At 41.8% G+C, this 19,310-nt stretch overlaps 3 protein-coding genes, 1 long non-coding RNA gene and 1 other non-coding gene across 6 annotated transcripts; all 5 read right to left on the reverse strand.

Moving 5' to 3' along the window:
- Positions 1-556: 556 nt before the first annotated feature.
- LOC148292594 (uncharacterized) lies at positions 557-2,725 on the reverse strand. The gene is made up of 3 exons (XM_088245878.1): positions 2,431-2,725; positions 985-1,992; positions 557-759 (listed from the first exon to the last, which is right to left on the reverse strand). The coding sequence occupies exons 1-3, from the start codon at positions 2,723-2,725 to the stop codon at positions 557-559; spliced, it is 1,506 nt and encodes a 501-aa protein (XP_088102004.1).
- Positions 2,726-3,274: 549 nt separating this feature from the next.
- On the reverse strand, positions 3,275-5,011 carry LOC110763600 (uncharacterized). Its single transcript, XM_021966420.2, has one exon. The coding sequence runs from the start codon at positions 5,009-5,011 to the stop codon at positions 3,275-3,277; it is 1,737 nt and encodes a 578-aa protein (XP_021822112.2).
- A 5,063-nt stretch (positions 5,012-10,074) lies between these two features.
- On the reverse strand, positions 10,075-19,120 carry LOC110753811 (monooxygenase 2-like). Of its 2 annotated transcripts, none has more exons than XM_088245052.1 (6): positions 19,026-19,120; positions 18,704-18,850; positions 12,522-12,590; positions 12,190-12,355; positions 11,199-11,427; positions 10,075-10,808 (listed from the first exon to the last, which is right to left on the reverse strand). In XM_088245052.1, exons 1-6 carry the CDS (start codon positions 19,103-19,105, stop codon positions 10,249-10,251), a joined length of 1,251 nt encoding a protein of 416 aa, XP_088101178.1. In that variant the 5' UTR covers positions 19,106-19,120; the 3' UTR covers positions 10,075-10,248. The 2 variants fall into 2 exon arrangements, with proteins under 2 accessions (XP_088101178.1, XP_021810479.2); XM_021954787.2 differs by lacking the exons at positions 18,704-18,850; positions 19,026-19,120 and adding exons at positions 12,767-12,913; positions 13,034-13,346.
- On the reverse strand, positions 11,705-12,009 carry LOC148292595 (signal recognition particle RNA). Its single transcript, XR_015827310.1, has one exon.
- LOC148292596 (uncharacterized) lies at positions 16,133-17,352 on the reverse strand. Its single transcript, XR_015826616.1, has 2 exons — positions 17,237-17,352; positions 16,133-16,514 (listed from the first exon to the last, which is right to left on the reverse strand). It is a non-coding gene; the product is annotated as an uncharacterized LOC148292596 (long non-coding RNA).
- Positions 19,121-19,310: the final 190 nt, after the last annotated feature.

Here is a 19,310-nt window from a genome sequence, read left to right on the forward strand (position 1 = left end):
ACTCCAGCATGTACCAACTTGCTCCTTTAGAATTTCATAGCTGGAATGCCTCCCCACTTCACTCATTATGTTGGATCCAAAGTCAGTTGCAGCATGGGTGAGGCACATGGCTTAAAGGAGGAGATAAGGCTCAAAGCTGGCAGCTGCAAATCCTGCTGAGCAAGGTTGGGTGTTGGACGGGATGAGCACTCCACAAATGTCCAATTGGGCTGAAATTTGGATATGTTGTAGTAGACACCCATTGGAACAAGTTTCATGAAGATCTTCACCTCATTCGAGCCCCATAGCATGCTGATCCAAGGCCAAGAAGCTTACCTACGAAATTGGGCTGGAAAGGAGCCAAAATGTGTTTGTCTTTAAGCTCTTCTTCCATTCACCCAAATCAAGCCTTAACATGCATGGATTGCATCATTTCCTATCCAAAGTCATCATTGTTACCTAAATGTCAATTAACTGAAAGATAAACACAAAAAGGATTAAAAGCACAAGTTTAACTCGAAAACATAACCAAATCATAAGCTAGAAAGGTACAAAATGATATACAATTATGAACCGATCACTTGCCGATGAATTGTGAGCCATTGTCGGTTACTAGTGACTGTGGGCAGCCAAACCGGCAGATGATGTTTCTCCAAATGAATCGTTCTACATCGGTTTCTTTGGTAGAGGCTAGAGCTTCGGCCTCAATCCATTTAGTAAAGTAGTCGGTGGCCACGATCATCATGTCTTTCTTGGCAGGCGCTGGTGGCAAGGGACCCACTAGGTCAATGGCCCATTGCATGAATGGCCAGGGACTGTTTTGCGGATGGTAGACTTCGGCAGGCAAGTTAGGAATTGGCTTGTATCGCTGGCAGCGATCACATTTCTTGACATATTCGGTGGAGTTGTGGCGCATGGTAGGCCAGAAGTAGCCTATATTTAGAGCCTTCTGGGCGAGTGATCTGCCCCCAGAGTGATTGCCACATTCGCCGTCGTGAATTTTACATAGAACCTCAAGTGTTTGAGGATACTTTATGCAGGTGAGATGAGGGCCGGAGTATGATCTGCGGATGAGCTTGTTGCCGTGTATGTAGTACCTCGCGACCTTCTGCTGGACCTTTCTGGCTTCGGTCTTGTCCGTTGGCAGATTTCCATTCATCAAGTAGTCGATGATGGGGTCTTGCCAGCTGGGGTCCTCGTTGATCTGCATTGTGTTGACTGGCTCTATTTCTTCGATGCTTGGTCGGTCAAGGTGTTCGACCGGGATGGAGCGTCTGAACTGGGTATCCAGCGCTGATCCTAAGCTTGCCAGAGCATCTGCATGCGCGTTCTCTGCCCGTGGTACCTGTTGGATGGTGAAGGTTGGAAACGCCTTCAATAGCTCTTGGACTTTGTCAAGGTACAAGATCATCCTTGGGTGCTTAGCCATGTATTCACCTGACGCTTGACTCGTGATCAACTGGGAATCCGAGTAGATGGCTAGCTTCTTGATTGCTAGCTCCTTCGCCAAGCGCAGGCCAGCGAGTAATGCCTCATATTCTGCCTCGTTGTTCGAGGCTGGGAAACCAAGCGTGATGGCTTGCTCCACTAGGGTTCCATCTGGGGTGATGATGACGACACCTGCTCCTGCTCCTTTTTGGTTTGACGCTCCGTCTACACGTAATTGCCACATGTCTATAGGTTGGCCAGGTTCGGGAGAGGTACCATCTGCTTTTGACCTTTCCTTTTTACTGTTGACCAGTTTTTCTTCATCGGCCAATGGGGTGAATTCTGCCACAAAGTCTGCTAAGGCCTGGGCTTTTATTGCGGTTTTTGGCCGGTAGAGGAGGTCATACTGGCTTAGTTCTATAGCCCACTTCATGAGTCGTTGAGAAGCATCAGGGCTATGGAGGATTGATCTCAAAGGAGAGTCAGTCATGACGATGACTCGATGAGCTTGATAGTAAGGTCGCAACTTTCTTGCGGAAACTACAAGGGCCAAAATGAGCTTTTCCAATTTCGGATAGCGAGTCTCTGCATCGAGGAGAGCTTTTGAAGTGTAGAATACCGGATGTTGGGCCCCCAGTTCTTCTCGGATGAGAGCTGAGCTGACGGCTGAGTTGGACACTGCCAGGTACACAAACAAGTCCTCACCAGGAACTGGTTTTGAGAGCAGGGGAGGTGAAGTGAGGTAAGTCTTTAGATTTTGGAAAGCTATTTCGCACTCCTCATCCCATTTGTCTCTTTGCCCTTTCTTCAAGGCTTTGAAGAATGGTCTGCACTTGTCGGTAGATCTAGAGAGGAATCGGTTGAGGGCCGCTGCTCTGCCCGTCAGACTTTGTATTTCCTTCATTGTGGAAGGTGACTTCATCTCGAGAATAGCCTTAATTTGGCGTGGATGTGCCTCGATGCCTCGTTGCGTGACTAGGTATCCCAGGAATCGGCCGGACGATACCCCAAACGTGCATTTACTTGGATTCAGCTTCATGCGATATTGGCGGAGCAGGTTGAATGCCTCAGCAAGGTTTTTGATGTGATCTGGACGTTTAGGAGCTTTGACCAGCATGTCGTCCACATAGACCTCCATAGTTTTGCCGATCTGTTCCTTGAAGATTTTATTCACAAGTCTTTGGTAGGTTGCTCCGGCATTCTTTAGACCAAAAGGCATAACCTTGTAGCAGTAGGTCCCTCTCTCGATGATGAAAGAGGTTTTTGCGCTGTCATCCTCGTGCATCAGGATTTGATTATAACCGGAGTAGGCGTCCATGAAGCTGAGCAACTCATTGCCGGAGGTGGAATCCGCGAGTTGGTCAATTCTCGGCAATGGGAAGTTGTCTTTAGGGCATGCCTTGTTGAGGTCGGTGTAATCGACGCAAACTCTCCATTTGCCCTTTTCTTGTTTTGCCACCAGAACAACGTTGGCCAGCCACTCTGAGTAGGAGACCTCTTCGATGAAGCCGGCCGCTAGGAGTTTGTCGATCTCGGCTTCAATGATTGCGACCCTCTCGGGAGCGAAGTTGCGTCTCTTCTGCGCCACTGGCTTGCTAGCAGGGTTGACGTGGAGCCGGTGGCAGATAATGTTTGGGTCGATGCCAGGCATGTCAGATGGCGACCATGCAAACATGTCTTTGTTATTCTGGAGGAAGGTGGTCAGCTCCACCTTCTCGTCTGGGCTTAGGCGCGAGCCGATCCGCGCTTTTCTGTCTGGCTGGTCAGGATCCAAGGGTATTAGCTCAACGTCCTCTTCGGGTTTCCATCCTTCTTCTGGGGAGATCTCGGGGTAGATTCCCTCGGCTTGGTCCTGACCCTTTAATTGCTATAAAGGAGCGATATTCGCTTGTCCAACTTCCCTTAGATCTGCCTGATTCACAGGGAGGAACTGTGTTATCTTGCTTTTCTTCAGCCCTTGAGCCGAACATTTCCTCGCCATTGCCTGGTCGCTGTTGATCTGGCCGACACCGCCCCCAGGAATTGGGTAGCGAATTTTCTGATGTGTGGCAGAGGTGATGGCGTTGATTTTGCCAATCCATGGTCTGCCCAGGATGCCATTGTAGGGTGAGACTTCATCAATGACCATGAATGTTTGTGAGCTTATTACAGGTGGGGAATAGACGTCAAGGTCTATTGTGCCCACGGTAACTGTTGTTGCACCATTAAAGCCAGTCAGCGATCTGGCTGTTTTGTTGATCTTTGCTTCCAAGCCCATCTGTTGAATGACTGCCAGTTGCAAGATATTAGTTGCGCTGCCTTCGTCTGCATGGATTCGGTCGACCATGGCTTGAGCGATTTGAATGCTAATAACAAGGGCGTCGTTATGTGGCATGTCGAGACCGATCAGGTCTTTCTTCTGGAAGCCGATCACAGGGTCGTCTTCTGCTGGTAGAAGGTCGGTCGTGATTTGGGAGATCATAGTGGCCTGTTTGATCTTCCTCTTCTTTTCTTTGCTTGTCAATCCAGACTCCTCAGAGTCGGCCAGGATTGTGTTAATTCTTATGACTTTCTGAGGTGGTTCCTTGGCGGTGTCACGGTCTTCAATTTGCTGGATGGCCTGCTTTGCAATGAATTCCGTGCAGTGACCTTCTCTCACTAGTTCTTCAAGATGCGTCTTCCAGGCAAAGCAGTTGTTTGTAGTGTGCCCGTTCGTCCCATGAAAGGCACAGTATTTCCTGGTATCCCTCTTGTCTGGATCTCCTCTCAAGGGTGGTGGTCTTTTTACCCAAGGTTTGTCTTTCACTTGGGCTAAGACTTGATGTATGGGGATGGAGAACTTTGTGTAGTTCTCTCCTGCCATAGCGTCCCCTTGTGGGTGTGACCTGCGTTTGTCCTTGTTTTTGTTGTTAAACCCATCGCTTCTTTGGCCTGCCCGTTTAGACTGCTGATCTTCCTGCTTAGTAGACTTCTTTGCGGCGATTCGATCATCATCCCAGAGCGCATAGCGTTCCGCGGTCGCGAAGACCTCTGCCAAAGTTTGGCTGGAAGATATAGCCAGCTCGCGGTATAAGTCGTGTTCAACTGGAAGGCCTTTCTTGAAAGCAGAGGACGCGATTCGGTCGTCACACCCCACAATGTTGGCCTTTTCTGCTTTGAATCTCTTGATGTAGTCTCGAAGGGATTCGTCGGACTTCTTGCGTAGGTTGAACAGATGGTTCGGGTTCTTCTTAATCATCCGGTAAGAGGTGTACTCTTTAGTGAAGACGTAAGTCAGCTCCTTGAAGCTGCCGATTGACCCGGATGGTAGAGTGTGGAACCAGTCTTGGGCTGCTCCTCGCAAGGTCATTACAAACACCTTGCACATCAATGCGTCGTCGGTCTTGTGAAGGATCATGACATTTTTGAAGTATTTTAGGTGACTTTCGGGATCGGAGTCCCCTTTGAAGTGGGTAAACGAAGGCGTCGAGAATCGCTTCGGGGGAGCAGCCTGCTCAATCTCGGCAGTGAAAGGTGTAGAATTTGCCTGGTCTATCTCCTGGCGTAGTGCATCTTCGAAGTTCCCGCCAGTCCTCAAGTCTCGAAGTCGGTCATTCACAAGCTTCTCAACGTCTTCCGCACGCATTGCTAGTTGGTTACGTTGGCGACCCTCGCGATTTAGGCAACGCTGATTAACTTCCTCATTGACTCGCAAGGCTCGATTTTCTCAGCTGTGTTGCCTGGGCGGCGTATTGGTGGACTGCGCCTGCGAAGGGTTCTCTGCAACTTGTCGATGAGAACCGACTCTTCGAGACTGAGCGACGGAGCGCCTTTCCTCGTGATCCACATTGCGAAAGTTATCAGGTTGACGTCCCTGGGAGCCTAGCCTTTCATGAATGTTCCTCTGTGAGTGGTCAGCGGAGCGCCTCTCTTCACGGTCCACATTGCGATGGGTGTCAGGTTGACGTCCCTGGGAGCCTAACCTTTGAAGAACATTTCCCTGCGGGCCCAGTCGGGCGCGGATGTCAGGTTGTGGGCCCAACCTTTCACGCACATTGCTCTGAGTGTGGCTTGCGGATGCTTGTGACATGTTGGCAAACTGATCACGTTGTTGTCCCTCTCCTTGTCTGCTTGCTCCTGCTCGACCTGCTTGGTACCCATCGAGCTGCCTATCGGCGCGTTCGTCAATCCTTCTCTCTTCGCCCAGTTGTCCAAGGCCAAGATTTTGAACCAGATTGATTTGGTTGAGGAGCTGCCTCATCAAATTACTTTGGTCGTCCATTCTCTGGGCTAGTTGGTCAACTCTCAGATTGAGGTCTGCTTGACTTCGTGGATCGGGAGGAGAGAAGTGTGTGGAGCCCAACTGCATACGGGCTAGGGTTTCATGGGAGGTGTGCGCAGGAGCGTGTGTCGACCGTGGAGGCAATGGAGGGAATGCTTGAAGTTGTTCCAAGATTGGGCCTAAGTCGGCGGTGGTAATGAGCCCACCTTGATGGGAGGTTCCACCATGCTCGGCGGTGGTGCCATGAGGGTGGCTAGATCCGGCCACGGGGCCTTGGATGACGGCGGTGGCCGGCGCGGTGGTGAGAGGTGGTGGTGCCACCATGTCGATTGCGGGATCATGGGTGGAGTGGCTATGAGCCGTCGCGGATTTTGCCATCACGGCGGTTTTGCCTCTCGTCTTCTTGCTTCCAACCATGGTTGTTTGGAAGGCTTTGGTGGATTGGAAAAGTGTGGAAAATGGATTTAGAGCACGCTTTGAGTATAACTCGTGCTCTCAATGAAAGCACCAATTTGTGGGAGCAAATTTCCTCCCACGAGAATATTCTGTTGAAAGATTCCCCTTTCTTCTTCGCCGCCTCTTTCTCCCTGCAAAATAAATTGGATAAGAGGACCACACCCGGGGGGTGTTGGCCAAAGGCCCTCCGATGCCTAAGTTAGTTCAATCGATTTAGGGAAAAATCAATAGCTAAATAGGGTACGGAGATATATATGTGTGGTGAAAACCGGGCTGCCGGAGCCTTATGTAAGAGAGAGAGAGAGAGAGAGAGAGAGAGAGAGGTGGCTAGGATTTGTGAAGGGAAGAGCTCTCTAGAGTTGTAGTAGAAATTCTGACGTACCTCATCCTTGTGTGTGGCCAAGTATTTATAGGGGGCCTTGACGAGGTTGGTGAGGTTGGTGTGGTTGGTGAGGTAGGTGAGGTTGGTACATTTATGGATTTGATTAATTAGGGAATTAATCAAATCCCTAATTGTGGTAGGTGAGGTTGGTGGAGTTGGTGTATTTAGGGATTTGATAATTAGGGAATTAATCAAATCCCTAATGGTGGTAGGTAGGTTAATTTCCAACATAATTAGGTAATTCCTCATTTAATTGGATAACCCCCAATTAAATTGAGTAACTCCTAATTAGGTTTAGAAATTCCCAATTAGGTCAAATTATCCCCAAATGGAAGGAATTAGGGTTCTGATTTAATTTGGTTCCCACAGACATACCACAACGGTTATTTAAATTTGAAGGTTAATGCGTATAAGAAATTGCTTTGAATTTTTTCAAGTTTTGATAAAACACAATTTGGGGGTTGAAAAGTAGTTGTGGCCTATTTGATTAATCGTACTCCTAGTCGGGTTCTTGATTTCAAGACTTTGCTCGATGTGTTGTGTGCCCATACTTCTCCGGTTCGGTCTCTAAGTTACCTCCGAAAGTGTTTGGGTGTGTTGCTTATGTTCATGTCTACTCCCATCAACGGAGTAAACTTGATCCGTGTGCTCTCCGCAGCGTCTTCATTGGCTATTCTAATACTCAGAAGGGTTATAAGTGTTATCACCCTCCTACTCAGAAGATACATGTTACTTTGGATGTCACTTTTCATGAAGAAGTTCCATATTATGTTTCCCTCTCCTCTTCAATTCAGGGGGAGAGGGGGAGTGAATTGAATAATTCCGGAGTGGAAGATCTTGGACATGAAGATGCTTGTGAAGGAATTTCTCACGAACAGGAAACGATTGGTCACACAGAGGAAGCGACCAGTTGCGAACGAACCTGCCTGGAAATGACCGGTCACGTAGAAGTGAGTGACCGGTCGCATGTCCTGATGAGTGACGATGACTGCTGGGACGCGACCGATCGCACTGAAGGTCACGACCGATCGCCAGTTGATTTTTTGGAGGAATTTTGCTCTACCCCAGAAGAACGTGACAATGATACTAGTGACTCTTGTGTAGATGAAATTGATACAAGACCCCCTTCTGCCCTGTCATTGCCCCAGTCAAATCGTGATATTGAGTCAAGTGAGGTAATGTCTGATGATTTGCCTATGTCTATTTATCAATTACCCTCACGAACTATTCGTGGGAAACCCAAAGTACAATATTCTCCTGATATACATGCCAAATCTAAATATCTCATTAGCCATTATGTGACAGCACATCGTTTATCTAAGTCATATGCATCATATTTGTGTCAATTATCTAGTGTATGTGTGCCAACTAAGCTACATGATGCTCTATCTAACCCCAAATGGACGGATGCCATAAATGTGGAAATGGATGCCTTGAACAAGAATAAGACGGGAGATTTAGTTCCTTTGCCACAAGGAAAGAAAGCAGTTGGATGCAGATGGGTGTTTACTTTGATGCATAAGGCTGATGGTTCCATTGATCGTTACAAGGCTAGATTGGTAGCCAAGGGATATACTCAGACATATTGAGTGGATTATCTAGAGACATTTGCCCCAGTGGCAAAGCTCAACACTGTGTGCGTGCTTTTATCCCTTGCTGCTAACCATGATTGGCCCTTATTGCAGTTTGATGTCAAAAATACATTTCTACATGGTGATCTCCAAGAAGAGATTTACATGGATCTTCCTCCCGGTGTCCCTGTGACCTCTAATGAGGGTGTTGTATGTCTGCTGCGGAAGTCATTGTATGGATTAAAGCAGTCTCCAAGAGCGTGGTTTGGAAGATTTGCTACATCCATGAAAAAATTTGGATATGTGCAAAGTAACTCAGATCATACTTTGTTTCTGAAGCATTATAAAGGTAAATTGACGGATTTAATTATTTATGTTGATGATATGATTGTGACTGGAGATGATCAAGTAGAAATACAGAGTCTTCAGAAGTATCTGGCTTCCAAGTTCGAGATGAAATCATTGGGTGATTTAAAGTATTTTCTTGGGATTGAAGTTGTCAGGTCTAAACATGGTATTTTTATATCCCAAAGAAAGTATGTTTTGGATTTACTTGCAGAGACTGGGATGTTGGATTGTAAACCGATTAATACCCCTAGTGAGCATAATCATAAGTTGGGGTTATATTATGATCAAGTTCCGACCGATAAAAAACGTTATCAACGACTTGTGGGGAAGTTGATTTATTTAGCTCATACCCATCCGGACATTGCATATGCAGTAAGTATGGTGAGTCGGTTTATGCACTCTCCTAGTGCAGATCATATGGGGGCTGTGACTCGTATTTTAAGGTATCTGAAAGTAATTCCTGGCCAAGGTCTAAAATATCGGTGATATCGGAAATATCGGTAGGCCAAAAACACAGAAATTTCGATGGAAATATCAGGATATTATTGATATCGATAAAAATTGAATAAAAACCATGGAAATTGTAAGAAAAACTTGAAAATTTTTATTGAAACTTTGCAGGATGTTTATTTAGTCAATTATCTATTAGTTTATCATAAAAAAAAATTGGAAGGAAATGCATTGCGTGATGGATTTAACTGATTTAAGTTGATTATATAACGAGCTGGCAAACACTGTGAGTGTGAGTGTAGAAAACATATTTATTTATTTATTTAATAAAATTCCATTAATTAAAAGCTTATTTATTTATTTATTTAATATACTTTCCAAGAAAGGCAACTCAATTCACACACACTGTGGGTTCTAAAAAAAACCCTCATTCATTTCTTAATTCTTGTTACTCTTCTTTTTTCTCATAACGTCTTAATTTTGACTGAAAAAGGTCACGTCTTAATTCTTTGGTCTTCGTCTCCATTTATACATATCTCTCTCTCTAATTCTTTGGTCACGTCTGTGAAACCCAAAAAGATTTTCTTTTTTCCTTTTATTGAGTCATTTTGGCGCCATTGCCGGGGATTCCTAAATTAATTTAAAATTTGGATTCCTAATTTATGTCTAGTTGAGTTTATTTATTTCCTTTTTTTTGTATAGAAATTATGTAATTAGGATTTTGTCTTATTTCCTAGTATGACCCTGCTAGGGTTTGTAACCTTGTATTATAAATACCTCCTTTCGGATAATGAAATAATATCAGAAAATATTCTACCCACTTTGTTTGACAACAAGGCCAGCAATTCCAGCTCCTACAATCACAACTTGTGCTTGTACTTCCATGAATGATATTTGAGGCTTTTACTTTGGTTTTAGTGGAAACAGACTCGCAGAACAAAGATATAGACATAGAAAGATGAGATGGGTATTTATATTATATTTTGCAGCGGCAATTGGATAGTGCTATAGTGGGAGTACAATTTAGATGACGATGGGGATGACGATCACACTAAAGCCAATGTTCAATCTGATCTAGCTTTTCTTATCTATTATTGAAGCACTAAACCCCAATAATGCCACCAAATGCTTTGGATTGTTTATTTAGCAGCCATGTTTTCTTTTTAGCAGCTATCTTTGAGCAATAGGAAAGTGTAATATTGTTTGAGCACTATGAAAGATGTCTCAAGTTCGATTCTTGTTTATCCTGTTAATAAAGATTAAAAAGAAATGTCCCCTTACAGAAACTCCATACAAATTACAAAATGACAAAAGAAAGTTCTTGCACTAATATCATTGACAGATAAGATTACACGCAAATCACTATTATATATGCAGAGGAAGTATCATTGCATTTAAGAGATGCTGAGCTTCCCGCAATCAAAATCGGAGTTCTTCAACAACAAACCAGCCAGGATTGGAGATAAAAATTTGTCCCTGAAGAAGTTCATAAATTTTCCATTACTCTCTTGTAAGAAACCAACCACTCTAGATGTACTAATCAGATCAAAGCTTCTCCATCTCCTCTCATTGGCATACTTGTTCAACCCCATCTCAATCCTCTCATACTCTTCCTTTCCTTCTTCACCCTCCTTATCTTTTCTTTCTCCCCCTGAGTTCTTCAACAAGGCCTCACCAAGACATCTTGCCAATACAACGCCGTCTTCTAATGCACAGCAGCCGCCTTGGCCAATGTCTGGGGTCATGGGGTGGAGCCCGTCTCCTGCGACACAAGCATTGCCTTTGCTGATGTTTCCCCAAAGAAGCTCCCAAGGATGCCTATATCTCAATGGAGAGGATATAAAAGCATCCAATTCGGTGTTTTCTACCACAGCTTTTACTTTATCAGGTATCTTTCCGAGCTTGCTTAACATATATTGCTTCAGTTGAGCTGGGTTCTCTTCTAGCTCTTTCTCTACAAGACATGAAGAATAAACAAAAAATGTAACATACAGATACTGGTTTGATTGCAATTTTACATACTACGAACACTTATTAACAGTCAATATGAAGTCCTAAAGTTTCTGAATTGAAAAGGAAAAAAATTATCATCATGTCTAGATGCTGAGTAACATAGTATGAAACATTCTATCACGGTTTTTTTATTTGTAGTGAGATTGAGATCTGAAAACCATTTTGAAGCATACCGATACCGGTGCTACAATGCGGCGAAACAGTACCAATATCTAAGGTTCCATCTTAAGTTATATTTTTTGCCCCAAGGATCTGTCGTAAGTTTGAGCCTTGAGGGTACCAAAAGGAAACATGGAAGCAAAGAATCCCCAAAATTTGTGTGAAAGCTTACCTTGGCTAGAGGGAGTCCAAGTAAAGTACCAGTAAACATTTGTGTCATCACAAGGGATGGCACCAGATCTAATACCATTCCCAAAGTACTGATTGAACATGGGATCAAATCCATGACTGCTCTTGAAGGTAGCACAACCTCTAATAGCAGATCTCCCTGTAAATGCCGGCTGCTTGAAGCGGAGCCATTTTGCCACCACAGAGTTCACTCCATCACACCCAACCAAGACCTATTCAATCACAACATTATTACTGTAAGTGACTAGAAGAAAGTACCTAAAAAATTAAGTATTCCATCCAAAAAGAGATGATGTTATGTTATTGGTTTACACCCATCAAACAGATACTCTGCTTAAAAATGAATAAGTAGTCCCTAAAAAGTGAAGCTGTTCTAACGGCGTACATGTCGTAAAAGTTTAATTTTGCCTTGTGGAACCAACCTAGTTTGGAAGAAAATGACCAATAGCAGAGATGCAAAGTTTCCAGCTTTGAGGTTAAAAAAAGAAAAAAGGTTTTGGTTCAATTGGGACAGTCTAGCAGGCCATGGCGGATCCGAGTGGCACCGACCCGTTATCCTTCCACTGCCTAGAGCGGGAGGTAGTCGTTGCTCTGTGAAGCCAGCCTTACGCGGTGCCCTCCACTCTAGAAACCCAGTGACCAGAGCCTTCGCTCAAGCCACAGGGTTCAACTCCTGGCTTGGAATGGGCGGGCCAGAAGATAGCCAACCCGAACCCGACCAGCTAATACTGGGACAATGTTCCAGCACCTCAAAGCCCCCACTCGGGTTACAAGCTCACGTTGCTGAGCTCGGCGATCTAACCTCCTCCTGTTAGGTTTATGAAGTGTGGTTTATGATGTCAACCGAGCGATGTGGGATAAGTTGCAAAAGCCAGTGCCTCTTTAGGATAAGATCTTGGCCTTCAGATAATGACTTGACTTTTGCAAGGGCTTTTTTATGGAAAAATAGAGATAACAAGGAAAGATCAGTCTACCTTGGCTTTGAGGATGGTCCCGTCTGCAAGATGAACCAGCTTAAAGTAGCCCGATTCATCAACGGAAACCACCTTGGATGAGAACCTGATGGTGCCACTGGGGAGTTCATTTGCAAGGCCTTCCAACAACAAGTTCCTTTTCACGCATCGAATTTCATGGTCTCCGCTGCACATCATGTACATTCTCAATCATTTGAGCATGCTTGAATATGGATACTAACAAAATCATTTAAATAGAAGCAAATTAATAGAATCTAGCAAACAATTGATTTCCAATATTAAGCATCAAGTAATTAAGATACTTTTAGCACTTATGCTATTGATAAACTTACTGCTTTCCTTCGGCCTTAAATGACATTTCAAATGTTTGAAGCCCTGTAATTCTTGAGGAAGTCACATTCCTGTATATTCAAATCTCTGCAATCAGTTTCGTGCGTGCAAAAGCAGAACTTAGTAAGTACCAACAAACATGTTAGGATTGATTTTGCGTAACTAACGGTCGAGATTGGCTGAGAACATAACATGTTAGGATAGAGTTGAAGGGGCAAGAGAGAGTGATGCATGGAGAGAAAATTACCCATCAAGTGTGACATGTTGTTGGCGAAGAGAATCGGCAACACCAAGGGCATCTAAGGCCTTCCATGCATTTGTCCATGTTGTGAATGCAAAACCTGTTGTCCTCAAACTATCAGATGATTCCAACACCAAGCTTCTAATCCCCAGCCTGCACCCAGAAATTTCAATTTTGATTCCGACCATAGTAACAAATATATGAACCATGAACATTAACATGTGTGTATTAGAGAGAGAGAGAGAGAGAGAGAGAGAGAGAGAGAGAGAGAACCTGTGAAGTCCTAAGGATGTTGCAAGGCCAGAAATTCCAGCTCCCACAATCACAACATCTGCTTCTGCTTCCATGTTGTACTTGATTATGCTCTGGAGACTCAGGCTTTTACTTCTTATATTTGTGATGGGGATGTAAAGGTCAGGTATAATTGAGCTGAAGATGACGAATGATGATTGGCGGTCTGTCTACTGCTGTCAGCAGTGATGAAAACAGATAAGCCGTCTGTTTTGACTGTGGGGGCAAATCAAAATAAACTGTGGGCTGTTTCAAGTTTAAATCCGCAAGATAATCATCGGGAACTTCTTCTCTAGTTCAATTTTTTCTTATGATTGTATAATGGAGGAGGTTAGATTTTAACTTCAATCCAAAACAATGAACAACACAAACTTTTTTTTATCCTATCAGAAATAATTTGGCATACTCTCTCTTGCAAATTAGTTCCAGCATCCAGAATACTTTCTCTCAAGTTACTGAGTATAGCCGGTCGGCTATAATATTTTTTGAAACAAATTAGAAAAAAAATCGTGTATTTTTATAAATAATAATAATAAATGCGTATAGCCGGGGCTATACTATTTTTTTTTTAAAAGGAAAAATATAGTATAGCCGCGCGGTTATACGGTTTTTAAAAAGCAAAAACTAAGTATAGCCGCGCGGCTATACTATTTATCATTCACCAATGGTCTTGCGCAACTCTCTCTCTCTTTGTCTCTGTCTCTGTCTCTGTCTCTGCGTGACGCAGTGGTCTTCCTTTTCCATCATTCACCTGCAAAAGGTACTGTTCATCGTCAATTTGAATTGGTTTAGGAGTTTCTCTGAAGTTGCTTTAGGGTTTATGGGTTTCTATGAAATTGGTTTAGGGATTTCTTCGAAATTGGTTTATGGTTTATGGGTATCTCTGAAATTGGTTTAGGGTTGAGGGGTTTATTTGAAATTGTCTGATTCTGATGATTCCTTGTTTGAAACATTGAATGGGTTTGTTCTTTGTGGATTGATTCTTGCGTTTGATTTGGGATTATGTTGTTTTGCTGTTGTTATTGATGTTTCAATGTTGTTTTTTGCTATCATATTGCCAATTTAGTGGTTTTGTATTGGCATTTTAGTGCTGTTGTATTTCTAGTTCATTATGGTTTTAATGGTTTTGGCGATTTATGCAATTGAAGTATGTGTTTCCTGTTGTTTTTTTTCATCCAAAGAAGGGAAATTGTGTGTCTCATTTATAGTCTCTACATTACCTAATTTGTGGCATCGAATGCTTAGAAATTCCAGTAGGTCATTCTTCAAGATATTGAAATATATTAGAATGACAACATATACATCTGTGTATATATGTTTATTGTGAAATTACATATGGAGTAGGAAGCCAATATTTGGATCTGTAAAAGTGGTATAAAAGCAAGTATCAAAACATTGTAGGAAGTGGAATTTGACAGGTGCCTCAACGTTTGCACTTCATATTATGCTTATAGTATTTATGTTCCTTGCATATGAGCATGGACCTAATGGGCAACCCATGTAAAACATCTTGTCTTCTGTCTCTTCTCTCCCCTCTTTCCGGGTTTATTATGTAATTCAAATGGGAACAAATTGATGGGAGAGCAAATGTGATATTCATGGCCAAGTTATGGGAAACTTGGCCAACAAGTTGAACAAAGCATATGCTGGAGAAGTGAAGCAAACTCTAAAAGCACTAAGTCGGAGCAAAGAGTTAGTATCCCTCAAGTTAAAATTGGAAGAGACAAAGAAATATTTTCTCCAACAATTCACAAAATCTGAAGAATATAACCATGAAATGGTTGAATGTTTCAACAACGGCTTCGAGATGTTCCGAGATTATGCTTCGGTCATCTCACCAGACTACAATTGGAGCGAAATTGATGTAGCTGGTGTCTGGCAGGTGCTGAATATGGGTGGAAAGGGAATGGCTCATCATAGCCTCGTGCATGCAGTGAGGATGAAGGCCAAAGACATGGATCTTTTGATGGACCTCTAAAAATTTGCATTTTCAACGTTTTGTGCAGCTGGGTAAGGGTGAGTGCTAGTTCGATTGATGTTGTGTTGGGTGATGCGATGTGAAAGTGTTGCCTTCGTTTTCCCTTCGCTGGATAGTATTGTTAGGGTCCGGTGGCGATTTATTTTGCATGCGTAAAATGTAGTCTGAAATGAATGTCTGCGTGTTGTATGTAGATTGACCTAATATTTCCATCCTATTGTGTGTGTATTGTATTAATATTGCCACTATATTGTATATATATTGTACGAATATTGCCACCCTATTGCATGTATATTGGCATACTATTGCTACCGTATTGCAGGTATAATGCCCTGAAATTGCTACTTTATTGTATGTATATTGTCCTAATATTGCTACCCTATTGTATGTATATTGACTAGGGCTCGTCAATGGGTTTAGGGTTTAGGCTACTTCATTTGAAAAGAAGAAGAAGAGGAGAAAGAAACAACGTGCCTTTGAAAAAGAGGCACTCAGTTGCATCATAATTACACTGTAACACGGTGTCACAAATAATTTAAAAACATAATAACAATGAAAAAATTACTTACAAAAAAAAAAAAAAGGATGGTATGAATAAATATGCAACTGCTTGGTCAAGGGTTGGAGAAAATCATGATTATATTTGGTGGTGTAATTATGTTTGGTGATATGATATGTTGTTCGTCTTATTATTCTTCATATATGTAATTGTTGTATTAATAATTGACACAAATTAATCTCCTAATCATCCAATTATAAACTAGCAATGAGTAAAGAAAAGTGAATGAAATTAAACAAAACAAGGAACCCAAAATAAATACAAACAGCAATTTCTAGCACCCTTTTATCGTCACTGTATCCCCACTGTATCACCATGGTAGCACCAGTTTATCATGTTTTAGGCAGAAATGAATTATGCACTTCCTCTGTTCTTCAGTTTTGACATATCTCCATTTTTTTACCTTTAAATTTTCAACCGGTTATGCAAATTTTGTGTTTTGTATATGGTTGGATTCGGCACAGAAAAATGAAGAAAACCACACGGACCAAATGTAAAAAATGGATACAAAAATGAGCAAAATTCAGTGGAAACAAACACAACGTTTCAAACAAGTAAACTATTATACCTCCATAATGAGCAAGTATGTTTATATATCGAGCTGTACGAAATAGTTCAACTTCACAATGTACAGATTAAGTATGCTAACCACGACGGCAACTCAAAAAAAAAACCCAATTTGAAAACCGAATGACAAATACATCCCTATTGGTATTCATTACACGTACTACCAAATTTGGTTTGACAAAATTGAAATTGATGCATATTCCTACTCCAAATTAAGTACAATTGATCTGCCATATCTACAAAATAGAAATATTCATGTGCCATGTAAGCCAATTAGCCACAACCATCGACATTATGGATCACCATATCAAGCACCTCCAGCATAGCTTCCATGTGTGCATATTCATATAAAGGATTTCCTGAAATAATGAAGGAGCAGAGTGAATTCCCAAGTGATAAGTGAAGACTGAACTCAATTGACAAACATGATCACATTTACCTTATATTTACCAAATCAGGTAATGTAGAGGCTATAAATGACACATACAATTTCCCTTCTTTGGATGAAAAAAAATAACAGGAAACACATACTTCAATTGCATAAATCACCAAAACCATTAAAACCATAATGAACTAGCAATACAACAGCACTAAAATGCCAATAAAAAAACCACTAAATTGGCAATACAATAGCAAAAAACAGCATTGAAACATCAATTACAACAGCAAAACAACATAATCCCAAATCAAACGCAAGAATCAATCCACAAAGAACAAACCCATTCAATGTTTCAAACAAGGAATCATCAGAATCAGACAATTTCAAATAAACCCCTCAACCTTAAACAAATTTCAGAGATACCCATAAACCATAAACCAATTTCGAAGAAATCCCTAAACCAATTTCATAGAAACCCTAAACCAACTTCATAGAAACTCCTAAACCAATTCAAATTGACGATGAACAGTACGTTTTGCAGGTGAATGATGGAAGAGGAAGACCTGCGTCACACAGAGAGAGAGAGAGAGAGAGAGAGAGAGCTACACGAGAGAGAGTTGCGCAAGAGAGGCCGAGCGCTTCCCGCGATGGTGAAAGAGAGAAGAGAGAAGAGAGAAGAGAGAAGAGAGAGTGAGAGCTGACCGAAGTGAGAGTGAGACCTGAGCAACGAAGACAGAGAGAGCTGAGCGACAGAGAGAGTGAGAGGGGCGATAGAGAAAGTAAGAGGCGCCATAGAGAGAAAACAAAACTTCAGCAAAAGTGATATGTGTGCAATCAGTGAACAATAAAAATGTATTTATAGGTGATAGTTTTAAAATTTTAGGGGAGGGGTGGTATTTTCAAAAAAAAATTATAAAATAGGTGGCATTTTGAGCTATTTCCCATATTTAAAAGGATATAGCCGTTCGGCTATACTATTTAATATAAAAGGGTATAGCCGCTGCACATCCGTTAAACTCTCAAATTCTCAATCATCTGAGCATGCTCAAACTGAATGTTAATAGTCTTGTCATAAGTGATTTTCAATATAGGGTAAAAATTAAAAAAACAGGAAAACAATATTTGGGGTTCGAAAAGTATGCAAAAATGAGATGCAGCAATTGGAGGCCAATTTGGCATTGCTGTGCTGTGAAAATAATCACTGTTAGATTTGCTGTAAGAGAAATCAGGTGTAAGAGAAAGCAATTTGGCATTTGGTAAATTTTTTGTTAAAAGTGTTGTTGGTATTGATTCCCGTATAATCAGAAAATGATTGCCACATAATCAGTTTTTATTTTCTATTTATTGCCTTAATTTTTCTGGTTAAATGTGTCTGGAGGTTACAAGTGTTGGATGCCTATAAAAGGACACTCCTCCTTCACATTTGAAACACACCACAATCAAATTTCTCTATTCTTATACTTTCATATATTTCCTACTTTCCATATTATTATTTTGGGCAACGGTTCTGTGGCTTGGAGATTTCTATCTGACTGTGAACGTGCTCATAACTGACCTTAAGCCTGAGTATTGGGGTCGTATCTAGGAGTCTTGTAGACCGTCATTACCTGCACGTAGGAAGGCTACAAAGGCTTTAGGACAGCGTCTTTGACTTGCTTTCACTATACCAGGCTTGCTTTCTTACTCTTGACTTATTTTATTTATTTATTTATTTATTTATTTTTACTTTACTGTTAAAGCTTTATTTAATATATTATTTATATCTAAAGGTTTGAATAAGAATTTTATATATAATAAAAAAGGGAAAAACCACAATTGTCTTAAGAACATAAGCTACTGGGGAACTGCTCTACTATTAAACTTACTTTTTTCCGCTGGCCTCAAATGACATTTCAAATATTGGAAGCCCAAAAATCGTAGAGGAAGTCACATTCCTGTATTCAGAACTCTGCTATCAGTTTCATGTGTGCCTGTAAAGCAAGTAACTACTAGCTGAAAAAATATACATATATATATACACACACAGAGCAATTGTCCAGAAATATATCAAGCAAAAGGGGTATATCTAACTCAGTTTATTTTTTTGCTGTGTTGTCAAAGTATTCAAACATTGAAACATAATTTGACACAATAACATGTCAAATTGTCCAAAATGGTGACATAATGTACCCATGAAGTGTCTCATGTTGTCGGCGAAGAGTATCGCCAATACCAAGGGCATCTAATGCCTTCCATGCATTTGTCCATGTTGAGAATGCAAACCCTGTTGTCCTCAAACTATCCGACGATTCCAACACTAAGCTTCGGATGCCAAGCCTGCAGCCAAAAAAATTTGAATTTTGCTTGCTGCTTAGAGTCATAGTGAACTACATACTTACAATCATAACTTGTTTTAGCAGTACTACACACACACACATGCACAGATGAGAGAGGGAGAGAGAGAGAGAGAGAGAGAGAGAGAGAGAGAGAGAGAGAGAGAGAGAGAGAGAACCTATGAAGTCCTAAGGATGTTGCAAGGCCAGCAATTCCAGCTCCTACAATCACAACTTGTGCTTCTGCTTCTACTTCCATGAATGATATTTGAGGCTTTTACTTTGGTTCAATTGGATAGTGCTATAGTGGGAGTACAATTTAGATGACGATCACACTAAAGACAAGTGACAACAGCCAATGTTCAATCTGATCAACCTTTTCTTATCTATTATTGAAGCACTAAACCCCAATAATGCCACCAAATGCTTTGTATTGTTTATTTAGCAGCCATGTTTTCTTTTTA

Source organism: Prunus avium, chromosome 8 (genome assembly GCF_965620075.1).
Source record: "Prunus avium chromosome 8, drPruAviu1.hap1.1, whole genome shotgun sequence".
Taxonomy (NCBI): domain Eukaryota; kingdom Viridiplantae; phylum Streptophyta; class Magnoliopsida; order Rosales; family Rosaceae; genus Prunus; species Prunus avium.